Source organism: Schistocerca serialis, chromosome 6, assembly GCF_023864345.2.
Source record: "Schistocerca serialis cubense isolate TAMUIC-IGC-003099 chromosome 6, iqSchSeri2.2, whole genome shotgun sequence".
Lineage (NCBI taxonomy): Eukaryota > Metazoa > Arthropoda > Insecta > Orthoptera > Acrididae > Schistocerca > Schistocerca serialis.
In genome coordinates, this window is record NC_064643.1 from 426,476,938 (window position 1) to 426,493,420 (window position 16,483).

Consider the following 16,483-nt stretch of genomic DNA (forward strand, 5'->3'; position numbering starts at 1 on the left):
TTTGTACATTGATAGTACACGCGTAAAATCGTAGGCAAAAGTATTAGGTAAAATTGACATTAATACATCATATCATGCGGCTTGTATTACAGAACAAGCATTACAAATATCCTTCATAATATGAAATCTATGAAATGATGCATTAAACAAGTAAAGTCTTTCGAAGACATTAAAGAATGCTCGTTTTCAGTAATATATTTTTCCTTCTGGTGAACACCAGGTTCGACTCTGCCTTCTAACATTAAAGACCATAAATGAAAATCACTTGGGGACTAACCCATAACAACTGAATTCTGTTTCGTACATTCAAAACTTTTTGTAATTATTTTTCACATAATCTTAACGAAAGGAGTATCAATAAAATATGTACATGGGTCCTCAGCAGCTCTATATGCTAATCAATAACACTTTTATGTCGGAAATTTGTATTGATCATTATAATATCGATAGTAGAACAGTTTTTTACGGCTGATTTTATTATGTTGAGTACCAAGTTTCTGAATGGCTTATTTTGCTCTGAAGATTGTTTACGTGTGTTCTAATATGAATATTCGTGGTTAGTTTCTTGCAGAAATTTTTTGTCTCATTGGTACATCATTATATATATAGACACTGTTTTATACTTCAACTTCAATATTAAAGCATCGTTAGCATCATTTGTGATTTCTTTGTCAAATATTTTCTCTTGTTTTAACGCTCCTAAATTGTCATTTGGCGACAACGGCGCATAAATTACCAGGAAAACGTTGTCTTGTCAGTTTCCTACGTAGAAACTGCCACTGACATCCGGATGAAACCTATCTATTACTATGAGTTGTTGGCCAATTAACGTGAAAGTAGTCATGATTTCGGACTGTCTGTGTACTAAACTGGAACTTTTCAGCAAATGAAACTCAGCTGTGCTATAAGTGCGTTGGTAACTGTCAGCCTATTAGATGTTATCGCTGTGTGTATGGTGCTTAGAGTGGTGATTATACTGTTACAAGTTTGCGAAAAATTAATTGGTGCTCTGGATACGGACAGATTTTCGTACAGTGTTGTCTTGCAGGGACTACTGTGATGACCCAAACCCCTGCCTGTCTCTTGCAGTTCTTTGTAAGAAGTGTAAAGAGCTTGAATCTATCTATCACCGTATAACTGTCCATATATTGTCTCATGGAGAGCAAATGTACTTGTTTCAGATGTCCTATGGCAAGATGCTGTTGGTAAGCTGGGATAAACACGAGACCGTGGTACTGTCGCACCTGTTCCGCTACTTCTCTGGAGAGGCCTTCGTGGACGTGACGGTGTGGTGTCCTGGACGCCGCTTCAAGGCACATCGAGTCATACTGTCTGCCTGCAGTGCCTACCTAGAGGTGAGCCACCGTAACAAACTCGAAGAGGCTCCATTACGTGGACGTGTGTACAGACAGCCACAGACAGCCCTTAAAACATTCGTCTCCGTATTGGGGTGACACCTGGGGACTGTAAAACGTCATTTCGTATTTATACTTGTCAGCTCCTAATTGTTTCCAGAGAACATGAAGGCCATATTCCGTACTGTACAGTTGATGGCGTCGCCACAATATTTTATTCGGTAAAATCCAGAATTTAACAGGAAGCGGCAGTGATTCTGGGAGCGTCAAATTACCCAGGGAATTTACAAAATTCAGCTTTTGTTGAATAGGAAACTGTTCCCATGATTTGAACTTTAATAGCTTTTACACTCTGCTCATCACTGACAAATTGTTTGATACACGTAATCTACCGCTGAAATAACTCCTTAATGAACTAGCATATCTCGATCACACAAATCATCAACAGTTATTTCAGTTTCTTCAAGACCGAATTAAATGATTACTGGCTGTGGGGCACATAATATTTCTTCAAATAACTTTATCTGGTTATGTCCACATTTGTTTCATTTTGCCTTATTAGCTGCTTATAATTTTGTTTTATAAAATTGTCTGTTAGGACGTCACACTCATACAGTTGTACCATACACACAGGTTGCAATCAATCGTTCTCAAGTCCCCTACGACTGCTTGCCAGACAGAGAAAATTACGTAATTATGGTGCTCTGAGATACACAGTAGCTCGTCAGAGAACGGATCGATAGCATCATTTACTCTGTTGCTGTTCTTGAGATATGAAGATCTCCCCGTCCCCATCTGTAACATGTGTCGTGGAATCGCCAGCTACCATGAACGCAGAATTTCAAATTCGTGGAATTGCCTTTCTGCTGCTTCGCCACAATAACTCTACTAAATCACAGTATGCATCATTTTGAATAGGGGAAGTGCACATTGAGGACTAATACACCCTCCAAACGTGAGTGGAGTAGTTACAGTTACTGGTTACTAGAAATAATGTACTCACGAGTTACCACTAGCACCCATTTTGCAAATTTTAACTTCCACTAGAGTCAACACTGAATCGCACCATAATTACTCCTCTGTCTACTGATTCCCCCCCCCCCCCCCCCTCACGTTACCCCCGTCCCCCACTAATATCAAGGCTGACACGAGCTCACCATTAACTTCCTTTGAATTATGATAATGGCCACAATGGTCCGTCTGGGTGAAGTACTTTCGTAGTGGTACTAGAAGCAGCTTTCTTAATGGAAATGCTCTAGACAAACAAATAAATGACAGTGAGGAACCGACGTGTTGATGTGAGTTAACTATCACATAGACACTTCCAGACAAGAAAACTTGTCGCCCTTATACGGTAGCACTCGTCTCTGTCCTGGACAACCCTCATGTACTCGTCTCGTGGCTGCAGGCCACCTGATCCAAATGTCCCTTCTCTTCGCTGTCTTTCGCGCTTGCGTGGTGTCTCGAGAACGCTCATCTAGAAACACTGCTCTCTCGTGACGTGCCCATGGACTCAAGTCAAAGTATCGCCGCCAGGTTAGCCAAGCTATAGGGTGGTCGTAATTAAACTTTCACTGTTTGACCCAATATAGACAGAAAACTATTTGCCCTTTTGGAAATCAACAGGATAGGTCTGTGCGTTGCAGTACCTGCCGTTGGATGCCAATACTGGTACGGCGACTTAGGGCTGAAATGAGAGGATCAGTGTGCATTACAGTTGCAGACAGTGAAATTGGGTCTGGACAAGGTCAGCAGGGCTTTACTCGAAAAGCTGTTTTATCAAAACAACAGCAATATTTCACTTGATACTTCCGGCCATAAAGATCGTGGTTAATGTATAGAATTTCTCCTAACGTTTCGTCTCCGAGTGAAGGAGACATCTTCAGAGGTAGAGCAGAAACTGCAACTAGGACTCAAAGGAACGCCGAATTTATGGGTAGTGTAGAGGGCACCAAAGGAAATTACATGCGTCGGCTATGATATTACCTCTGGTAATGCCCACATTGTCGATTGAAAGTAAGAATGACGATTGATTACATTCAGTACTCGATGATGGCATTAACAGAAATAATCGCATAGCCGACGACATGTGATGGCTCGTTGTGCTCTCTACACTAGCCATATACTGGGCGCTTCCTCGAGTCCTGGTTACAGTTGCCGCTTGACTTCTGAAGATGTCTCCTACAGTCGGATAGGAAATGTTAGGAGAAAGTTATATTCATCGACCTAGGCTTATTAAGACGGAAGTTTCAAGCGAAGTTAGTACTGACCGTGAAAGCTCACGTTGCAAGAACAGCAATATTGCTACTGCTTTCCCGAGTTAAGGAATACTAAGGGGTCCTCTTTCCGCACAGGGGTTGAGGAACATGATGCGGCCCGCATCTCGTGGCCGTGCGGTAGCGTTCTCGCTTCCCACGCCCGGGTTCCCGGGTTCGATTCCCGGCGGGGTCAGGGATTTTCTCTGCCTCGTGATGGCTGGGTGTTGTGTGATGTCTTTAGGTTAGTCAGGTTTAAGAAGTTCTAAGTTCTAGGGGACTGATGACCTTAGATGTTAAGTCCCATAGTGCTCAGAGCCATTTGAACATGATGCGGAAGTTCGGGTTAACGGGCGATTTGAAAATTGTTCCTGGGATAGGCCGTAGGCGAGCTCCACCACATATTGATTTATATGTTACTGTTGCCATGGCTGACAATGAAGGACGTAAAGCGCGATTTTCAAGCAGTGAAAGAGCTGTGTCATGATACCTGAAAATTCCATGGTCCGCGTTGTTTCGTGCACCAGCATACTAATCTCCAGTGCTGTTCCAGGCTGTCGTGGATGCGCATGGTCGTCAGACTGAGAGGTGTTTGTAACCTGGAACGTAAATTTGGTACGCAATTAGTATATGTTACCCTCTTATGCGGAAATTAAAATGTTTCTCTTCGAATGGTTTACCTTTTATTTCCCTTAGAGATTGTTTCCTGAAATTTCGTTGTCCTAAAATCACTTGTTTCTCGTGAGGGCTCTCTCAAGTGCAGAAGGTTTAATTGTAACCACCGTGAACGCAAATACGAACTTATCAGATTTTCTATAAGGATAGAAGCAGAAGTATTGTATTAAAACTCGTGAAAACGCCGGGCCTTGAATGCAGGTCTCCCGTTTGCTTGGAGGCGGGCTAAGCGCTACACCACCGTTGCATTATGACTCAGATAGCTGCACGGACTTGCTTAGTCGAGTGCCCTCCATAACACTAACTTCAGTTCACACCTGCAGCCCATTTCCCCTTTTTTAAATTGTCAGCACTGCCGAGGCTCTCCGCTACTGGAATAGTACAACAGCACTGTACGTAATGGGGAAATCCTGTCCGTAGCTCAAGCGTAAGTGATATATTGACATGATAGAATTATATTTTTTTGGATACATCTGAATCTCGCTTTATCCTCGATAAGGATAGAAGCTGAAGTAATGAATCAAAATTTGTGCCAAGGCCAGGATATGAGTTTATAGGGAGAGCACTGGACAACGATATGTGTCTGAACTGGAGTGCCACTGTGGTGTAGTGGTTATCACAGCTGTCTAGTAAGCAGGGACATGGTTCAAATCTCTATATTGGCATAAAATTTAATTCATTATTTCTGCTTCTATCCTGAACGAAGATAAAGTTGAGAGTCGTATGTCTCCATGAAAATATAATTCCATTCTATCAAAGTATCAGACTTTGCTGCTTATTTACAGGAACAGCGTCTCACTGCAGATCAGTTGGCTGAGCGGAAGGCGGGTGTAGGTTCTAAATCACGTACAGTATTACGTAACAGGGTCCACAGAAAGGAGAGGCGGTGATTCGGGACACTCCTTGACCTTGTGGTCCAGCCGAAATATACAACGGTTCGACCCGTTTCGAATGATGCTGAGCGACTGCCGCGGCGAGACAAGAGGTAGCTCGGGGACGGTGCGTGGCTGTGAGATAAGGTGTACTGAGGTGAGGTGAGGTGAGGTGGGGTGAGGGCTGGCCTTGTGTTGCAGCGTGTGCTGCTGGAGCAGCCGAGCTGCGGCAGCGAGCCGGTGACGGTGGTGCTGCACGGCGTCGAGGCCGAGGACATGCGCCGGCTGCTGGAGCTCATGTACCGCGGCCGCACGCACGTGCCGACCGGCGAGCTGCCGCGCTTCCTCGACACGGCGGCGGCGCTGGGCGTGCGCCTCTTGCAGTCGGCCGCGCTGCGCGTCTGCGCTGCCGCCGCCGCCGACGACGCCGAGGCGACGCCAAAGCCACCGGCCGACGCCAGCCCCGCCGCCCTGCAGACACCCCCTATCGGCGAGGCTACGCAGTCCGCGCCTCACACCGACGACCTGCGCATGGTATGCTTTACTGGCCGCTGCCAGTCATTGTAAGTGCCATTGTTTACTCCCTCTCCTGCAGTGGAGTGCCAAATTATTAGATTGCTGCACAAGTTCGTAGCGTTTTTGTTTGGATGTTGGTATTCTGGTGGCTGTCTGTCCATTTGTCTGTAATTCAGTGTTGATATTCAAGTCTACATGTTGTCGTCATTTGGAGACACAGAGGAGCTGAGGACGTTGCGCTGGAAAATTGAGCGCCTAGTGGTAAAATAGGAACATTGCCGGAATATTCCTCTGTTTGATCTCAACAGAGGTATCACAGCAGCGGAAGCAGCCATAAACATTTCCGCCTTGTATATGGATAACGGCACTGGACAGGGCACGACTAGAAAACGGTTCCTCGTTTTAAGGAGGGTCGTTTTGACATTAATGACTCTCCACATTCAGATGGACTTTCAGGGTGTGATGAAGATCATTTAAACGCATTAATCTACAATGACACATGTCAGTGTATGAAGAACTGGTACATGTGATGAACTGTGATCATCCCACCGTTGTGCAATATTTGCATGAAATGGTGAAGATTCAAAAATCGTGTGCATGGTTACCGCGTGCAGTAAGACAAAAACACAAAAATCAGTAGGTGCCTACATGTGCATCTCTGCTTCGTCGGCATCAGTTGGCTCGGGAACAATACCCATCATCTACTGTATAGTGTGGTGTCTTTATGCTAACATGAGGAAAAGAAAGCAATGGTTGAGTCCACGCAAAGTAGCAACTACCCGCACACGACCTGCGTGGATTCGCAACAGATAATGTTATGCGTCTGGTGGGAGAGCTACGGTTTGGTGTACTACGAATTACTTGCCCAAGGTGTAAACATCAACGTTGAAATTTGCTTTCCGGACTGCTGCGGAATCCCAAGCGTCGGCAGACTTGTTAATAATGGAGGAGAGTATATCACGAATGACTAAAGTCTCTGTTATGTGTATCTACATCCACCTACATCTACATCCATACTCCGCAAGCCACCTGGCGGTGTGTGGCCGAGGGTACATTGAGTACCTCTATCTGTTCTCCCTTCTATTCCAGTCTCGTATTGTTCGTGAAAAGAAAGATTGTCGGTATGCCTCTGTGTGGGCTCCAATCTCTCTGGTTTTATCCTCATGGTCTGTTCGCGAGATATACGTGGGAGGGAGCAATATACTGTTTGACTCCTCGGTGAAGACATGTTCTCGAAACTTCAACAAAAGCCCGTACCGAGCTACTGAGCGTCTCTCCTGCAACGTCTTCCACTGGAGTTTACCTATCATCTCCGTAACGCTTTCGCGATTGCTAAATGATCCTGTAACGAAGCGCGCTGCTCTCCGTTGGATCTTCTCTATCTCCTCAATCAACCCTATCTGGTACGGATCCCACACTGGTGAGCAATATTCAAGCAGTGGGCGAACAAGTGTACTGTAACCTACTTCCTTTGTTTGCGGATTGCATTTCCTTACGACTCTTCCAATGAATCTCAGTCTGGCATCTGCTTTACCGAGTATCAACTTTATATGATCATTCCATTTTAAATCACTCCTAATTCCTACTCCCAGATAATTTATGGAATTAACTGCTTCAGTTGCTGACCTGCTATATTGTAGCTAAATGATAAAGGATCTTTCTTTCTGTGTAGTCGCAGAACATTACACTTGTCTACATTGAGATTCAATTGCCATTCCCTTCACCATGCGTCAATTCGTTGCAGATCCTCCTGCATTTCAGTACAAAATTTCCATTGTTACAACCACTCGATATACCACAGTATTATCAGCAAAAAGCCTCAGTGAACTTCCGATGTTATCCCCAAAGTCATTTATATATAAAGCGAATAGCAACGGTCCTACGACACTCCCCTGCGGCACACCCTAAATCACTCTTACTTCGGAAGACTTCTCTCTGTTGTGTTTATTGTTAAACTTCTGGAAAACGCTTCGAACTTATACACCAATCTAATGCTACAATCACTGTATGGACAAGATGTTTTTATTATGCAACTTTATTACCCGGTTTCTTCATGAAGTTAAATAATATCTGTTAGTAATGTTACATTTCTGTGAATTAACTATCTTAACAGAAAACAAAATATTTGAAATAACATTTTTTGTAAATGGGCAGAGTGTTCAGGTTTGGTATGTCCTTGAGCAGCGTAGTCTCTACCGTGTTCTGTTTCCAAAGCCTTAAGAGATTCAGCTTTCCTTACTGGGTAGAGGAATAACCACAACTTCGAAAGCAGACATTTTAATTACTCTGAACTGCTATCAAAACACATTAGGGTAAAAAGGAATTTTCTCGGCCTGGCACAGTCCAGCCATGTTCTTTACGATATGTGCAGTTATTTTTCAACATAGGCAGCTTCTCCAAAGCTTTCCCAGGTAAAAGATAATGTCCTCAGATCTAAGCTGAAATATAGCGTAAACTTTGTTACCTCTCTCAGTACTCTATTCGGTGACCTCATCATACGAATCAGGTTCTTGAGCAATTTCTGACTTTTATATTGCAGTGCCACAACGTACAGCGAGGTTATTTATTTTCTTGTTACGCTGTATCTTTTGCACCGATCTCGTTTTGTAACGACGTACTGTAACTCTTTAGGTGTTTTAATGCTTTAGGTCACATTTGAATTTAATGGGCTCTATGAAGCAAGATATCACAGCCTGTACAGTAACACATTCACGTTCATATGGACAAGATACAGTACATACAAAAACTTATAAACAATATTTTAATTTCTTTTCTGGAAGGATGAATAACATTGTCCCAGAAATAAATTAAGATAGTTACAGTCCCTAGACCCGACCAAGTTTTTCATGAGGTTTTCCTCGGTTGTGAGATAGGTACCGGATCTGGCAAGCCGTTCGCATTTATTCAGAGCTGGAAACCCTCTCTCTCCCAGCACCAGCACACCTGGTACTTTATCTGCTCGCTCTACTATTTCGAATGGGTAATTATAATTGTAAAATTAGAGCGAAACAAAATACAAAAACCTTTAAGATTCTTGTTACTACTGTTGTTGCTAAACTAGATTTACTAGTATTCTACTGATATTTTGTACTTTACGATCGCAGGAGACAAATTACCCGTCAGAGAAAGTCATCAACGAGACTGCCGAACTTCTGACAATGGGAAACACACCGACTTGCACGAGTGTCTCACCCGTTAGCCAGTCGCAAGACTCGTCCATCGACGGTCACCAGGCTGATGACGCAGCAGCCGACTGCCCGGGCGCCAGCGCCATGCCGCCCCCGGCGCCACCACCACTGCTGCCCGCACCGCTGCCACCGCCGCCGCCACCTCTGCCCGTATCCTCTCTGCCACCGACTGCTGACGGTCTGCGCCTTTCGCCACCAGTACTCCCCGCTCCCCTTCCACAACAGCCCTCCACGGTGGATTGGTCCCACGTGCCTCCGCCTCCGCAGGCGCATCTCCCGGGAGTGAGCTTCCCTCGCCTGCGGGGGCGTGCGGAGCCGACCTCTACAGAGCTGGGCCCAGCCGTTCAGAGGCGCGGCGACTCGGACACAGGCTGCGACTCCGGCTACTCGACACCGGCCAGCGTCGCCAAACACGACACGCCGGCTCCGATGGCCGCCGCCCACGCCGACACTTCTCTCCAGGGTCACGTAGCGCCCGGCAGCAAACCCCACGGCGCGGATTGCGGCTACAGCGCTAATACGTCCGCCTCCCAAGCAGACAAGTTTAATGGATTGTGGGTCAAGTCCGATGGCCAAGATGGCTCCATTCACCATTCGCCTCAGCCAAAAGTCCCTCCCTGGGAAACGCATCCGTATTCGTTGCCCTCGCAACATCAGGTTAGAGCTAATATTCAACTAAAGTTGCTTGTTGTACAATTTAGCGACCCGTGTACTGTCCTACAGTGAACCAGTTACCTTATTTCATAGTAAATAACCGCTAACTCACTAACAAACTTAATTTTGCCTATTTTATTTCATCATGTTCTCTCACCATCTATTGTCAACCTGCTCTTGCTTCACCATTTAACCTACAACGCTCCTCTTTTGCAACTATTTCTTACTTCCAGAATGAGATTTTCACTCTGCAGCAGAGTGTGCGCTGATATGAAACTTCCTGGCAGATTAAAACTGTGTGCCCGACCGAGACTCGAACTCGGGACCTTTGCCTTTCGCGGGCAAGTGCTCTACCAACTGAGCTACCGAAGCACGACTCACGTCCGGTACTCACAGCTTTACTTCTGCCAGTACCTCGTCTCCTACCTTCCAAACTTAACAGAAGCTCTCCTGCGAAACATGCAGAACTAGCACTCCTGAAAGAAAGGATATCGCGGAGACATGGCTTAGCCACAGCCTGGGGGATGTTTCCAGAGTGAGATTTTCACTCTGCAGCAGAGTGTGCGCTGATATGAAACTTCCTGGCAGATTAAAACTGTGTGCCCGACCGAGACTCGAACTCGGGACCTTGCCTTTCGCGGGCAAGTGCTCTACCAACTGAGCTACCGAAGCACGACTCACGTCCGGTACTCACAGCTTTACTTCTGCCAGTACCTCGTCTCCTACCTTCCAAACTTAACAGAAGCTCTCCTGCGAAACATGCAGAACTAGCACTCCTGAAAGAAAGGATATCGCGGAGACATGGCTTAGCCACAGCCTGGGGGATGTTTCCAGAATGAGATTTTCACTCTGCAGCAGAGTGTGCGCTGATATGAAACTTCCTGGCAGATTAAAACTGTGTGCCCGACCGAGACTCGAACTCGGGACTGGCAGAAGTAAAGCTGTGAGTACCGGACGTGAGTCGTGCTTCGGTAGCTCAGTTGGTAGAGCACTTGCCCGCGAAAGGCCAAGGTCCCGAGTTCGAGTCTCGGTCGGGCACACAGTTTTAATCTGCCAGGAAGTTTCATATCAGCGCACACTCTGCTGCAGAGTGAAAATCTCATTCTGGAAACATCCCCCAGGCTGTGGCTAAGCCATGTCTCCGCGATATCCTTTCTTTCAGGAGTGCTAGTTCTGCATGTTTCGCAGGAGAGCTTCTGTTAAGTTTGGAAGGTAGGAGACGAGGTACTGGCAGAAGTAAAGCTGTGAGTACCGGACGTGAGTCGTGCTTCGGTAGCTCAGTTGGTAGAGCACTTGCCCGCGAAAGGCAAAGGTCCCGAGTTCGAGTCTCGGTCGGGCACACAGTTTTAATCTGCCAGGAAGTTTTATTTCTTACTTACCTACATGTCACTAGCTGAAATAATGTAGTGAGTGAAATGTTTGTCAGAAACTCATTACTTGTACTATTTTACATGCTGTGGAAGACATATCTTTAGAAGATTGAGGAGTTGCGTGTTAGGAGTTGGGTTGTTCGCTCGATTATGGGCCGAAGTGGGACAATCTTTGCTGATCCTTGGCATCGTTTTGTGATATTTCGCTTTCAGACAACAGAATTCATTTTGAAGTAGCTGAATTCGATTATATAAAAGTAAAAAACCAAGACAAAATATCAAAAAATGTATGATCTCCATATTCTAAAAAATATTGTTACATGATATTCGCCAATGAAGTTCATGCAAAGAACCAGAATAATGTATTTTGGTTCGAACATCTACACAACAACTGCTTCTGTAAATCCAAGTTTGGAAAAGGAAGAGATTAGTATGACAGATATTTAAACGATCACCAACGACTAATTTAGCAAGCTGGGGATGAGTAAACATTAAACAGTGCAGCAGGACACAAATATTTCAACATACAGGATATACAGAATTGCACAGGAAGTTGTACCACGTTCCTTGATTTCTCATTAACACTGCTTCTTCAAAGTATGTAAGTTGGTTTTCGTGGGTTAGTTGTCTATCATCAGGCTTCTGCTGGCTGATGTAGCTCAGAATATTTGTAACGCTCCCCATGGATCAAACAGACATGTGACTATTTGTGGTGCCCCACATTAGTTGCGCTCAGTATCGACAAATAACCGTTTTTGATAAGAGATTCACACACTTGAAAAATATTCAGTGAGGGGTCGCATAAGTGTTTTACAACCAATATCGTTTGTAGACCCACTGCATTGTCCAAGTATGCTACCGATTAAAGGAAATCTGCTGTATGCCTTAACTACGACTGAGCTATGACGATTATTACCAGAGACCAACTGAGTCACTTCTGTATGTAGAGACTGAATACAATGTTTAGTAAATGGTTTCTCAGTACATAGTGGTGTAAACTGAAAACGTTTCGTTGTGCAGGTTAATCCCAAAGATGGGGGCACTCCACTCAAAGACCCCATCAGTGGGGGATTCTCATCGTCGGATGCTCCTGACCACGAGCAGATGCAGCGCGCCCGCTTCAGCCCCCCGGACGGCCGCCCCCGCTACGCCGGGCATGCACCACCCCCCGTCCCCGCCCCCGGGCCCACCATCACCGCTGGCAGGGCGCAGCCGCCCTGGAGTCCCACGTCGGCAGCGCTGGTGAAGCAGCTGGAGGAGGTGTCTCTGACGCAGCGGCCGGCCGTCCAGGCCAGCAGCCCGCCGCGCGTCTTCACCGAGCTGCTGCCGCCGGAGACAGGCTGCCAGCCCAGCGACGGCGCGGCGTTCGCCGTGTCCTCCACAGACGAGCGGCAGGACAGCCAGCGTCCTGAACTCAAACACGAGCGCAGCACGAAGCCTGCCTGCGGGGCAAGCGACGAACCACCACTTCAGACGCAGTCGCCGCTGCTGCCCCAAGATCAGCAGCGACAATTCTTTGAGGAAAACGCTCCAGATGATCCCCCAAGATCTAAATCAAAAGACGGGAAAGAAAATATTTGCGAGACATGCTGCAAGAAGTTCGCGACACGTTATTCGCTCAAGGTAAGTCGCAAATTCTATCTTACAAATACAAAACCATTTTCAATCTCTTTCAGTCAGTGTAGGATGAGGGAAAATACAGACAAAACCAAGTCTGATCTAATACTGGGTGATTAAAATAAAAGCGCAGATAGTCACAGAGATCCAAAATGGGCTGTATCATCATCGTATTGAGGCAAAATCTGTTAGATGTAATGTTTTCATGGGGAATCGATTTGAGCTTAAAAATAATTAGTTCCAATTTTGGCCACGAGGTGCAAATCTGGCGTTATGAATGCATCCAAGACGTAGAGAAATGTCTCCACGTGTAATAGATTAGCAACGGGACGTGGGCAGAATATGTGAAACATGTGATAATGGATTCATTTGCACAGTCTGTTCAGTGTGAGCACTAGAGACGTGGACGAGATGCTACATCCGCTAAACGATCTGGTCAATAGCTGCTCGCAGCAGTCCCTGTTGGCAACTTATTCCTGTATACTGATCACTAGAACGTTCTTCTAGATACCCACCGGCCCAAAAGTCGCATGGATTCAGATCAGCTGAACTTGCAGCCATGCATCTGATAAACCTCTTGAATAACATGTTCATGGAAGGTCGCATTAAGCAGATATTCCACTGAGCGAGCGACATAAGGTGTTGCCTCATCTTGCACGAAAACAGTGGTTTCCACACAGCTGCGCTCTCCCAAAGTAGGATTTACATGCTGTACATGGAGGTCTCTATAACGTGTACACGTGAGGGTACACCTGACACGTCCTCTGGGAGTATACTCTTCAAAGAAGAATGGATCGAGAATATAAAAAAACTTGTGCATCGACACCGAACAGCCACACAGGTCAACTGCATTTCCTCTTAGTGCACAACACGAGGTTTAACAGTACCCGACTTTCGGCAGTTTCGTGTGTTCAGTGAACTCTATAGTGCACAGTGTGCCTCGTCACTTCATAAAACATTGCTCGGCCAAATCTCATCAACTTTAATCCATGCCAGAAACAGAAGAGCAACTTCAGACGTTTTCTGCAGACAATGAGGTCTCAGTTGCTGCACCGTCTGTAATAGTACCAGTGTAAAATAAACCGCAAAACCTTCAGTACTGTTGACCATGTGATAAACAAGTATCGCGACACTGCACGAGCACTAGCACAACCCAGAGCACGCACAGGAACCTCGTGAGTGTCGTCCACTGGGACACAACGCTCTTCTCTTCCAGATGCCACACCAATCTCAGGCGTGTTTCAGAATTTAATTATCATCTTTTTAAACCATTTAATGACGTTGGGCCTGTTCACAGACCTTCCAGTCGGCGATAATCTCTCTCTGCGGTACTGTAATTTCTACCTTTCACCTAAAAAGAGTTTCACTGACAGGCATGGTCTCTTCTGTCAGTAGCCATACTGTTCACTCGTTACAGCACCGGATTTGCAACTGGTGGCCACAATTGGAAGAATTTTAAGTTTAAATCTGTTCCGCATTAACGCTTTAGCATATTCACGAAGTTTCGCTGCGATGCTCCAGTTACAGTCCGCAATGGTCCTCCGTGAGTAGGAGCACTTTAATCAGAAACACCCGGTATGTTCATCTATATCACGTTCCACGGTTATACAAAATGTATCGCAATTAACAGTGGAAACTGACCTTGGTAAAAGTAAAAGATAAGAGGAGGAAAAACATTCTAATAAACGCGGGTCCTCAGTCCTGTTCTTTGCAAGATATTTCTGATTCCTTGGATAAGAGACTTCACTGACTTCAGCATCAAATATTGTCCCATTTATTTCACATATATTTCAAATATTAGCTTTTCCATGAAGTGTCCATCTCATTGGCATCGAACTTCAAGCATGCTTACCTTTATAAGAAATACGTTGATACTCTAGCGCTTTATCTTTTGAGATGTACTCTATTATCATGTCTGTCAATTGGGGTATTCTATGCGTGGGCTCCCATTGCGTTGTTTTGCTGCAGTCGTCTGAGATGTGAAGGCACAATTGTTACAAATACCCCCATATTGTAAAGCTTGACCGAGCTATACAGTTCGCTGGTCCAGTTTGTTAATCCCATCAACGTGAGTGCAGTACGCTTCAGGATCAGATGACGCCAAACACAAAAATCTGGAGGATTGGGGTCAAGTGATGTTGGGGATCAATGTACGTGCCATGTTCGACGTATACTTCTGCTCTGTAATGGCACCACGTATGCCATCTTACTAGTGGAACAACCTTAAATAATCATTGAAGATCCCACCGCAAGAATTGAGCGTACACTCGACAATGAAGTTTCATTGGAGCAGTATGTGACTGAATGAGACGATGAGCTAAGAGTACTAAGCTCACATTAAAAGAGAAACGTTGCTGATGTAGTCCCATGAGCAGCTTGTAAGTTTCTTTCGTCCTGATCACACATTCGCAGTTATCTCGTAAACTGATCGTTTGGAAACTCATGCTAACAAGAACAGTTTCTCACCATTATCTTGTAGTTTGACGCTTTTCAGTTTTCAGTATTAACTATGATACACCCCGAATAGCACATATCTAATGAACGGACATGATCTGCGAACTAATGAAGAAATTTTTGACCGAGAAAGAAAGTAAAATGTCTGTATATGCAACGAAATTTTCTTTTGTATTGTTTCTGTTAAAAATGAGACGCACACGATTAAACGCATATCCTTGTCATACAATTTAAGTTCCTCACACTTGATTGAATCTGAGTGGAATCAGGATGAAATTATTAGCAGTGTTTTCCTTTGTAGCTGGTATAACAGTAATAAGAGCATATTCTTACGATTAATGTCTTGAAGGTGAACTCAAAATCTACATCTTCATTCAAACTACGAGTGGCATAGAGTAACTGTGATTTTTCTTTTCCTGTGAAGAGAGGAAATTAATAACTATTCATCCCATGTATCGTACATTAACCTGTTTAACTTGTGTGCTGGATATATGGTGGAGGCAACAGAATTCCCGGACAGCCTTGCTACAGCATCGGTTCTCTGCGTTTAATAAAGGGGAGCATTACGTTTTTTCGATGATTTGCGTTTAGCCGAATGCTTCCATTACACTTTCGTGTGATATGTACGGACTGACCTGTTTCGATTGCACTGGATGTCTACTCTAACATCTGCCTGATGATGGCTGCAAACAGTTTATGGCAAATTATGTACGGTACTTGTTACTGTAGCGTTTTTTGTGCTGTCTCCTTTACAGATATAACACATTTTCATAGAGTTTTCCATACTTGCCTCCTATTCAGCGTCCACATGACTGATTTTCGATATTAACCCCCTTTTACAATTTTCCGTCCTTTTACCCCTAAGTATTTAAACGGTATGAGAGACTGAAGATGTTTACCATTAGGTTTGCAATCGTATTCTGAGGGATTCATTTTCTTTGTCATGGCTTTAATAGTCCATTTACGTATTTAAAGAGGCCTGTCATTCAGCATAGCGAATAAAAATACTACAGAAGTCCTTCAATTTCCAAAATTCATCCGACGAAGATTCCTTCAGGTAAACATCACACTTCATCAAGGAATAACATTTTTTGATATCAGTATTCTCATTTTCAAGGGTGATATCCAATCAACTTTCAAGTTCTGAGGTGCTGTATCATATCGTAAGATACGCAGATTTGTAACAATATGAATATGTGTTGTGCCAGTGCTGCCCTACAGCCCTTAAGTATGTGAAGAAAGTAACTTAAGAACCTGCTTTGCAATTAATTGTTATTACGCAAAGTGCAATGCAGACAGGAAGATGGAACGTGAATATGCAGAATTTCCATTTTGACTCCACAGTACGAACGATTCCATACAGGCTGGTGATGATCTGCGCGTCCTAAAGATGATAATGAATAAGGACTAATTTCATTAGCAGTTCTCGGCGATTTTAAAATACCACTTTCTTCAAATGAAGTATATAATTTCTTTACTTGTTGCTGCGTGACTTTTTAGTACCCTGAACTGGAACTCTTGTCTGCC

The 16,483-nt window shown here is 44.7% G+C and overlaps 1 protein-coding gene across 1 annotated transcript in view; it reads left to right on the forward strand.

The window, feature by feature from the left end:
• Positions 1-16,483, forward strand: part of LOC126484902 (zinc finger X-linked protein ZXDB-like) — a 40,432-nt gene that overhangs the window by 15,108 nt on the left and 8,841 nt on the right. The window contains exons 2-5 of the mRNA XM_050108502.1: positions 1,182-1,355; positions 5,359-5,691; positions 8,778-9,518; positions 11,906-12,508. Of these exons, the coding sequence (XP_049964459.1) occupies positions 1,182-1,355; positions 5,359-5,691; positions 8,778-9,518; positions 11,906-12,508 (1,851 nt within the window). The remainder of the gene's footprint in view (positions 1-1,181; positions 1,356-5,358; positions 5,692-8,777; positions 9,519-11,905; positions 12,509-16,483) is intronic.